At 33.4% G+C, this 10461-nt stretch overlaps 2 protein-coding genes across 2 annotated transcripts; both read left to right on the top strand.

Moving 5' to 3' along the window:
* The first annotated feature begins 371 nt into the window (after positions 1 to 371).
* LOC11412700 (CBL-interacting serine/threonine-protein kinase 23) lies at positions 372 to 7990 on the top strand. The gene is made up of 15 exons (XM_003595546.4): positions 372 to 986; positions 3259 to 3321; positions 3457 to 3528; positions 3642 to 3749; positions 4128 to 4208; positions 4299 to 4352; positions 4427 to 4552; positions 5041 to 5130; positions 5238 to 5357; positions 5451 to 5576; positions 5822 to 5938; positions 6264 to 6320; positions 6432 to 6506; positions 6797 to 6869; positions 7656 to 7990. The coding sequence occupies exons 1-15, from the start codon at positions 786 to 788 to the stop codon at positions 7673 to 7675; spliced, it is 1383 nt and encodes a 460-aa protein (XP_003595594.1). The 5' UTR covers positions 372 to 785; the 3' UTR covers positions 7676 to 7990.
* Positions 7991 to 8902: 912 nt separating this feature from the next.
* LOC11415133 (transcription termination factor MTEF1, chloroplastic) lies at positions 8903 to 10113 on the top strand. Its single transcript, XM_003595545.4, has one exon. The coding sequence runs from the start codon at positions 8953 to 8955 to the stop codon at positions 9892 to 9894; it is 942 nt and encodes a 313-aa protein (XP_003595593.1). The 5' UTR covers positions 8903 to 8952; the 3' UTR covers positions 9895 to 10113.
* The last annotated feature ends 348 nt before the right edge of the window (positions 10114 to 10461 follow it).

The raw sequence follows: 10461 nt of genomic DNA, 5'->3' as shown, positions 1-10461 counted from the left end.
GTGTTCTATAATATAGTAGTAAAAAAATACACCTTCCGCTCACTAATATAAGCAAAAATCTAATTTTTTAGATACATTCAGTTAATGATGTATGTGGTCTTTATTATATGTTATATACATCATTAATTGAATATATTTAAAAAATATATTTTTGCTTATATTAGTGACCGGAGGATCTACTACAATTTTATAATTTCAATGCAACCTAAGACAAAATCCAAATCCAACTGCATTAAATTGAAAAGATAAAAATCCAAATCCAATGGCATATTCGATTTTGACAATTATGACACATGTGACCTTGCTAGATGAGCCTTCCTCACATAAACCTCTTATTCATTTCATTCATTCATTTCATTGACCATTCTCTCTTCTTCTTCTTCTTCTTTCAAAACCATCAAAATCTTAGTATTATTTCTCTCTCTCTCAATTCCTTCCCCTTGTTTTGTGTTTTTATTCCACACAGCTGAAACATCATCATGATTTTCTCTTTTGATCCAACGGTCAACGATCAACCACCGACCATTTACCTCAATCACAAACGTTAAATCTTTTAGATTCTTCCATTTCTGATTCCTTTGTTTGGTTGGATAGAGAAGAAACAACAAAAAAGGAAAGAAAGAAGAAAAAATGAGACTCCCAAAATCTCAAGTGTGGCAACCTTGTAAGAAGAAGAGGCTCTAATATATAATCATATAATCATATAATCATAGTGAAATAGTTTGAATATAGAGAGAAAAAGGAAGGAAAGAAAAGGAAAGAAAAAAGAGAGAGAGAAAAAAAAGATGACGTCACGTTCGTCGCATATCAGCGGAGGAAGCAGCAACGGCGGACGAGCGAAGGCGGGAAAGTATGAGCTGGGTAGGACGTTAGGTGAAGGTAATTTCGCGAAGGTGAAGTTTGCGAGACACATTGAAACTGGTGATCATGTTGCTATCAAGATACTTGATAAAGAGAAAATTCTCAAGCATAAAATGATTCGTCAGGTTAATTCTTTGTTTTAATTGTTAAATCAATTATTTGTTTTTATATCTTAGCTTTCTGGGTTATTATGTTATAGATACGAAGTTTCTACTGTTGTTGTGTAAGCGTTGACTAATCTTCGTTTAGAGATGTTAATTGATCATTTACCACTGTTTATTAACTTATCTTTTTGTTTAGTTTTTAAGCTGGTGTTGGGGTTTGACTATTAATTTACTTATTTTAATGGAATTATTAATTTAATTTTGTGTGTTTTTGGTTTGATTTTTTTATTTCTTGGCTGGTAAGAAAAGATGTTGTAGAACAAACTTAGTACTTGTTTGGTTGCATGTTTGATAATCGAATATATACGTTTGCAGTGATATCAATGCAAAGTTGCCGTGATTTTTAGAATCTAGAAAATAGAGCTTCTGAAAATATTGTCGAGGTTTTGAGCTAACGGGAAAATTTGCTGCAGAACCAAATAGAGGCTTAATAGATACTCCCTCCGATCATATTTATAAGAAAAACAACTTTTTAAATTCATTGAATTAGCCATCCTTGGTTGTGGCTCTTAAATGGGTTCCTACCGATGATAATTTGTTCTTTTCCGGTTTGACTACTGGAGCAAGTTCATCTGTGGATGTCAACTGAAAGAACTGTTCTTCCACAAGAACCATGATCTTATTCATTGGAAAGTTAATAAATAAAAAATAAATGTAAATATGAAAATGAATTGATTAAGTGTGGAATACTAGGGTTGACCAAGATAGAGTTGAGATTCGAACACGGATCATCATTGGAGACACTAAAGAGTTTGACTTCTTTTTTTGTTTTCTTAGTTTTGGTGTCAAGTTCTGTTAGTGTTATGTGTAGGGAATGTTATTATCTGATTTTTCTCGTTGGAATAGTTTTCTGTCATTGAAATTTATGAGATTATCTCTGTTGAAACAATAATGCGTCTTGATTCTTGGGTAGATTACTGAAGAGAATTCAAAAGAATATCCGTATACGAAACTGACAAAGGTGATAACATTGTGCTCCAACCAAGAGACGTCATACACTGCTGATAGCCGCAAAAATGTTTCTTGTTTATACCTTTGTTCTTTATAAAACTTCAAAAAGGTTCTTCTTCTCATCAGTATCCTCGTTACTAGGCAAAAAAGAAACAGTTTACACTTTCTGACTTACGAGGCATGGAAATCATAAACATGTCAAGAATAATGAAATTGGACTTAGAGAAAGTGTGTTGGATTTTCAAACTTCCCATCAGAATTTAGCTTAAAAATATGAATAAAATTAGGGAAAAAGATGTTAGTTATTAAGACATTTCCCTAAACGTGTTGGATGTTACATCGAAACTCTCAGTTACTTGCTAGTGTCTCTGATAACTTAAACTTTGACAAAAGAAAAATCTAGAAGTTTGAATATTGCTGTGAAGGAAACAAAACTAATGGGTGCCATCATCATTCAATTAAAAGAAACTAGTGGGGTCTTCATGAAACATATCCATGACAGTACAAACCAGGGACGAACATGAATAACCGAAGTCTGTTTTGCCATTTCATTAACCATAAAAGGGCAACCCGGTGCACTAAAGCTCCCGCATACGCAGGGTCCGGGAAAAGGCTTAGTGGGAAAAGGCTTGGGTGTTGTTGTTGTTGTATACACAGGGTCCGGGAAGGGGTCCCACCATTTGGTGTATTGTACGCAGCCTTACCCTGTTTTTACACGAGGCTGTTTCCAGGACTTGAACCCGTGACCTCCCAGTCACATGACAACAACTTTACCAGTTGGGCCAAGGTTACCCCTCATTAACCATAACCTTATTTATTTATCTCATCATTCTGACCAAAGCAAAAGTGGTCTATGCTTCTGGGATGGTTCTTTTCACTTTTCCACCTCAGTCGCCATTTATTATGAGGTGCTGATTAATCATATAAAGTATTTGTTTGATTGATTATATCTCATATAATTATTTGTAAGACATTTCTTAATATTATTAATTAATTACTTGCTTTCTAATTATTTTATGTGTTGGCAACAGTTAAACATGGCAGCTATTCGAGTTTAAACTGTGTTTTGTGTGGTATTGAGAAAACGTTTAGTAGTCTATAGTTTTGAAGTTACATTTCAATGAAACATTGTTGTTGAAATCCTCCTCGCGTAGGCATGGTTTGCTTGACCGTAATAAATCTTAGTATGAACAACTTCTGCTAAATTTTGGGGTTTATTTTGTTTTTCTGAAGCATAAATACTCTAGTCTTTGCTGATATTCTGTTGTTCACTGTTATGCAGATAAAACAAGAAATATCAACAATGAAACTGATTAGACACCCAAATGTCATACGCATGCATGAGGTTAGTAGGCAGTAAATGATTGCTTCCATGTATTTTACATTTGTGTGGTTTGCTTCTATTCTCATATTTTCCCAGTTTATTCTTTCAGTTTTTCTAACTGCTCTCTGTATTGTAAACTACAAATTCCTTGTGTAGGTAATAGCTAACAGGTCAAAGATATTCATTGTAATGGAACTCGTGACTGGTGGGGAGCTGTTTGATAAAATTGTAAGGCGGTTTTTACCTTCGTGTGTGCTTTGAAGGCCTAAATTCCTTATATTAGTGTTGTCCTTCTATTACCTCTTATTTTGTTGATTTTTTCTGTTATTAAATTGAGACAGGCTCGCAGTGGGAGGTTGAAAGAAGATGAAGCAAGAAAATATTTTCAGCAGCTTATATGTGCTGTGGATTACTGTCACAGTAGAGGTGTTTGCCACAGAGACCTAAAGGTGTGTATTACTTTCTCCTTCACATTTTTCCTTTGCTTCCTTTTTTAAAGAGGAGATGGGGTGCTGGTGTTGGCTTCAAATTACATGTTTTAAAATAATTTCAGTAAAAAATTAATTTTTCCCCAGAAGGAATATGGCGAAATTACTTGAAGCCTACGCTTTTTTGAATCCAATTGTAGATTTTATGCCAGTAATACCCTTACTCTTTTTTCTCTTAGCTTTTGTTTAGCAAGCTGCTGTAAGTTTTCGATGAGATCTTTCATTTGAATAACATCCTATACCTAACCATGAAGAGCTTGTGTGTGTGTGTGTGAAAGAGATAAAAGCCTGGAAAAAAGAATAAAAAATTAACATGTTACTATGTTTCATCTATTAAAGCCTGAGAATTTGTTGCTGGATACTAATGGAACGCTCAAAGTATCGGATTTTGGATTGAGTGCATTGCCTCAACAAGTTCGGGTGAGTTTGTTGGCTAGTTTTTAGAAATGAGTAAATATAATTATGATTAAACAACTGCTGATTATTATGTTAATAATTATTTATTAATAGGAAGATGGACTACTTCACACAACATGTGGTACACCAAATTATGTTGCTCCAGAGGTATTTTAGTTCTACCTGCCATTTACCATTTCTTTTACTCAATTTTTTTTAATCTTTGCTATCTTATTATCTAGGTGATCCAAAACAAAGGGTATGATGGTGCAATCGCAGATCTCTGGTCATGTGGTGTTATTCTTTTTGTTTTAATGGCTGGCTATTTGCCCTTTGAAGAAGACAATCTTGTAGCTTTGTATAAAAAGGTGATTTTCACTTGAACTCTGTTTCCATCATTCTGATTGTCCTCAGTTCAAGTGTATGATGTTACTATTGGGGAACATGACATATTGACATCCTTGAACCTTTATTGTCTTTGTAATCTTGTATATTTAAAAGCCAAAAAGATCAAGCCTTGTAGCAGTGTGTTAGCGTTAAATAATCATGAAATTGTTATTTGGACTATACACATGCTCATAATTGCTATTCTATTTCTCTTAATTGTCATAATCATTTTTCTATTTCATTTATTGACAAATGGAATTTATACTATACAAATACATTAGGGTTGTCTGACATGAAATTGTTATGTTCAGCAAATACTTTCATTAAATTAGATATTTTATTGGAGGGACCTCTTTATGAAGAGGTTGTACCTAGAGTAATTTTTGCATCTTTTCTTAAAAAGAGTTCTATATATTTATGTTTCATAATAAAGCTGCCTAATGTGGGGGTTTTTTCCTATGAGGGACAGATTTTCAAGGCTGACTTCACCTGCCCTCCATGGTTCTCATCAAGTGCAAAGAAACTAATCAAAAGAATTCTCGATCCCAGTCCTATCACAGTATGTGTAACTTGTTAGTTTTGCTTAATTTCAGATTTTCCTCTTTAAATTTGAAATTGAATATTTGAAACCAACCTGTTTTTCTTTCTCTTACTGATCTGTAACAGCGGATTAAAATTGCCGAGGTCATTGAAAATGAGTGGTTCAAGAAGGGATATAAACCTCCTGTGTTTGAACAGGCTGATGTTAGTCTTGATGATGTAAATTCTATTTTCAATGGTTATATGGTAAGTCTTTCAATATTTTGGTTATCTTGATTAAATTCTGTTCATCTAAGCTTTGGATTTTAGACTTATCCCGATGTTCTCTGTGGTGCACAGGATTCAGATAATATTGTTGTTGAGAGGCAAGAAGAGGGGCCTGTTGCACCTGTGACCATGAATGCATTTGAACTTATCTCTAAGTCTCAGGGCCTCAACCTTAGTAGTCTTTTTGAGAAGCAAATGGTACGAGTATCTAATTTAAAAAATGAATTATTTGCTTTACGCTTATTAGGGCTTCCTATCCTAGAAGTTTGACATGGAATTAGGAAATGAAAACTAAACTTGTCTTACAAGGACCTTATCAAGTTAGATCATGATCGGATCACATGTATCACATTTCTTTGTATTTCACTTTGTTAACTTTATGTATTTCTATTTGTTGATTGTAAGTTGCATGGTTAAAGATAGCTGTATATTGTTGTAAATAGGGACTTGTTAAAAGGGAAACGAGATTTACATCCAAATGTTCAGCGAATGAGATAATTTCAAAAATCGAGAAAACTGCAGGACCTCTGGGTTTTGATGTCAAGAAGAACAACTGCAAGGTAAAAGAACCAATGCTTTTTTTCTCTCTCCATATTTACTTCCATTTAATTTTCGCTCCAATCTTTCAATATTTAGTGTATTTATGGTTTCAATCAGTTTCTTAAAAAAAAAAAAAGTTTCAATCAGTGTAGAGAAATGTATGATGTTAAAATATCTGTACTTGATGCACCCCATGCCCTTATTTACACGTCACTTGTGCATTCTGAAAAGCATTATATTACTTGTTTCCTTCATAGTCAGATTGCATGTAAGGGCCAATTTGTGAGTATAATGATTTGCTGTTAAATTTCTATTTTTGACAGTATATCTTATTCTGCATTTCAGTTAAGGATTTATGGGGAAAAGACTGGACGGAAAGGTCATCTATCTGTAGCTACTGAGGTATATGTTTTTAATTTCTTTTTTCCATGATCACAGGTGTCCTTCATGCTAATTTATTTGTATTCCGGACTCGGGACTGTTTCTAATGCTTTTGTAAATAATGCTTTCCAGATCTTGGAGGTAGCCCCTTCAATTTACATGGTTGAGATGCGAAAGTCTGAAGGAGATACTCTGGAATTTCACAAGGTAAGCTCAATTCAGAACACTAAATAGACCTTGTAAAGCTTTGCAATCCTTAACTTACAAGTCGATTTTGTAGTTAGGCCGAAAAATCTTGGAGTATACATGCAAGCTAGTCAAACAATGTCATCCTGACATTGTAGTGTCTTGGGAATGGTTAGATCCATTATGGGTCTATTGTTGGCAATCCTATTGTTATACATGTGTAAATCATTTGCAAGAAGCTGATTATACATGTTGAGTCCAAGACCTTCTAGTCTATGAGCATGCTCTGACTAAGTTGTCTTTATTTGCAGTTCTACAAAAGTATAACTACTGGGCTGAAAGATATTGTTTGGAGAGCAGATCCTATTGCTGAAGAAAATGATGGTTAGTTTTCTAGTCTAGCAATCCTGATACTTGAATAGACAAAGTGAGGATTTTTCGTAATTTGGCAATGGAAAATCGTTCTTGATGGTAGCATGTTCTTTTGTGTGTTTTTGTTTTTCGTTTGGAGGTTATAAACATTTTTGTGAATATTCTGGCATCAATACGTCATACATTTCATTATTTTATTGATGGTTTCAAACGTTAGGAGTTTAACCTGCTGATTTGTTTGTCTCTATGTCTGCCACCATGTGTTATACTGTGAGAAGGATACTATCGAAATTCTTTGGGGCTAGAGTTTTTTGATAAGTTTTATTTGGTTTAGTTACAGATAAGTAGTTTCTGAAGGAGTTTAATCGTACAAGGAAAAATGATATTTTGGAAGTTCTGTAGATTATATGTTCTTGTAGTGGTTTCTTTAAAACGCAATTTCAAGTTCTTTGACATACTTTGGAGGATAAGTTTTGCATTTCCACATCCAAAGCATAAAAGTCAAGGCAGAACTCGAAATAACCCTTGAGAAACATTCCACGAAACAAGAGAGAAAGTTAAACTTGCAAAAGCTATTATTTTAGAGCAAACTACGTTAACATTTATTGTAAGATGCATAACTTACACTATTCTTATCTCTGTTTTGAAAAACAACACTTTGTTCGCGTGGGGTATTAATGCACTTCAATCCATTTAATGTGAATGAACATGTTAACACATTTTTTGTTAATTTTTTGCAGCAATTTTTTTGTTAATTCAGACTTCTAATGTAATCTTTCTTTCAATTTGTATGTACAGGTGCCAGTACCTCAAAATAATTGTTACCCGACCCAAGTCTTCATCTTTGTACAAAGTACAATCACATACTTGTTGTGTATTATTATTATTGAGTAAGAGTGGGAAATAGCTTGAATTTTTTTCCTTGGATATGATTTTTATTTATTTGATACTTGCATATCAAACAACATTTTAGTTTTTGGTGCTGTGTCAAACATTACAAATGCAAAGAAAAACTGGCTCAATAGAAGTAAGAGATTTCTAACATTTTTCTGTATGATATGTCTATTGTGTAAAATAGACTTTGATATAGCTTATTTGTCCAATAACTTTGGTGAAATTTTTATCTTTTTGTATGCTCTGTGAGACACAACATCAATTCCACCTCTCCTGCTGGTCCTTTTCTTGAATAATATATTTATGGACTTGTATTTTGTAGAACACAATTATGTCCCACTGAGTAATTTCAAGAACTAAACTATTCTAAAGAACATTTGAATGAGATGGTTAGGGTCTTCTTCAGTATTACTACGGATTCATGATGTGGTTCGATATGAGAGATTAACTTTTTACAATTTCTGTAGGAGATATATGATTTGTATAAATAAATAAAAATCACACTTGATGGGACAATATAGAATCCATCTTTGAAGGGTTATATTCTGTACACTTTTAACTTTGAATCATTTTCCTTTTTCTAAAGACTCTCTAACTCAATTGACAAATTTAGAGAAACAATGTTTGGAAAATTGTTCAAATCATCAAATAAATTTCTTATGTGCTGCAAATAGTTCACTTGAAACTTATAAATTAAAGTTAGTTGCAGTGATCTCTAGTAAAATATAGTTGTTTTTTATTAAAAGGATTTATATACATACCCTAAAATAAAATCCTTCATAATTTGTTAGTTTGTGAGATACTACACCTTGTTATCTTTAAAACTGTACTTTGTGAATTGTGACAAATACTTTCTACTATTTTAGTTTTACATGAATTTTTATACGGTATATATTCTAGTTAAAATTTCTTTCAAAAAAAAAATATTCTAGTTGCATTTTAACTATAATATATTTACAAATAACAAAATATCATTATAACTCAATTAAAAAGTGAAAACAAATACATAAAAGAAAAAGGGCTAAAGTGAAAAATTAAAAAAAAACAATAACAGCAGCTTGTTGCATGGTGGATCATACTCAATCTCATAACAATCTCTGAAATCCATTCATAGCCAATCAAATTTTAAAACACATCCCCACGTGTCATGTTCCAATGCTATGCAATTACATCCCCATAACACAATAACATCCTCATCACTATGCATCTTTCTCTACACACTCTTTTACCCTCCAACACCATGTTCCCAGCTGCTAGAACCATAGCTCTACACTCTTCATCTCTATGCTCAGTCTCATCTGATAAACCATCATCACCTCCTTCAACCAATTTAACTCCCAAACCCAAAAGTCTCCTTCAAAACCATCCACTTTACACACCAACTAATGAAAAACTCTCACTTCAATTCAAAGAAAAAATTCTCTGTCTTGAAGTTATGGGCATTGATTCAGGTAAAGCACTCTCTCAAAACCCTAACCTTCATACAGCTACCTTAGAATCCATTCATTCCATTATCACATTTCTTGTCTCTAAAGGTATCCAACATAAAGACCTTCCAAGAATCTTTGGCATGTGTCCTAAGATTCTCACATCAAGTATCAAAACTGATCTTAACCCAGTTTTTGATTTTCTCATACATGATCTTAAAGTGCCTGATCATAGCTTTAGAAAAGTTATCAAAAAGTGTCCAAGATTGCTTACTTCTAGTGTGGTGGATCAGCTTAAACCAGCTTTGTTTTATCTTAACAGATTAGGATTAAGAGATTTAGAAGCATTGGCTTATCAAGATTGTGTTCTTTTGGTTTCCAATGTTGAAAGGACAATTATTCCTAAACTTAAGCATTTGGAGAGTCTGGGATTTACTAAAGAAGAGGCTAGGTGTATGGTGTTGAGGTGTCCTGCATTGTTGACTTTTAGTATTGAGAATAATTTTCAGCCTAAGTTTGAGTATTTTTCTGTGGAAATGAAGGGGAAATTGGAGGAGTTGAAAGAGTTTCCTCAGTATTTCTCTTTTAGTTTGGAAAATAGGATAAAGGTTAGACACATGGAGGTTGTGGAAAGTGGGATCAATTTGCCTTTGTCATTGATGCTTAAAAGTACTGATGATGAATTTAGGGAGTTGATAAAGAAGGGGGCTGGATGATTATTGTATTATTAGGAGCATTATTTTATGTGTAATATATATGTGAATGGATACTTTCCTAAGGAAGTAAAGAAAATTCGAGAAAATGTTTATATTCTATGTATTTATTTTCCACTTTCTTTGTACTGACTCCTTCAAGTGACATAAATGTTTTGTTTACTATTTTGATGATGCATATGGGAAGCAAATAAAGATGAAATGTAAATTTAGGAGGAACAAGTTATAAGTAGTTCCATGTTTTTCCATGCAACTTTGAATTTCATGATCCAAGTTAGTTGTTGGCGAACAGTAAAGTTGTCACGTGACAGAAAAGTCAGAGTTTAAGTACTGGAAATAGCATGACCCTTTCTCGAACCCTGCGTACGCGGGAGCTTTAGTGCATCCGACTGCCCTTTTTAGTATATGTAGGTAAGAGAAGTTTCCTTAATCTTCTTTCAACAATAGGTGTAAGAGTATAAATTTAAATGGAGGTAGAAGCTGAAACCTGGTGTCATATTTAAGAAAAGCTCTGCAACCACGGTGTGAGCCATGGTGTCGAAGTTTCTCATGTCCATGGTGTCAAAGTTT

The sequence above is a fragment of the Medicago truncatula genome, chromosome 2 (genome assembly GCF_003473485.1).
Source record: "Medicago truncatula cultivar Jemalong A17 chromosome 2, MtrunA17r5.0-ANR, whole genome shotgun sequence".
Taxonomy (NCBI): domain Eukaryota; kingdom Viridiplantae; phylum Streptophyta; class Magnoliopsida; order Fabales; family Fabaceae; genus Medicago; species Medicago truncatula.
The sequence above is the reverse complement of the archived record's forward strand: the minus strand, read 5'-3'. Positions and strand labels throughout refer to the sequence as shown.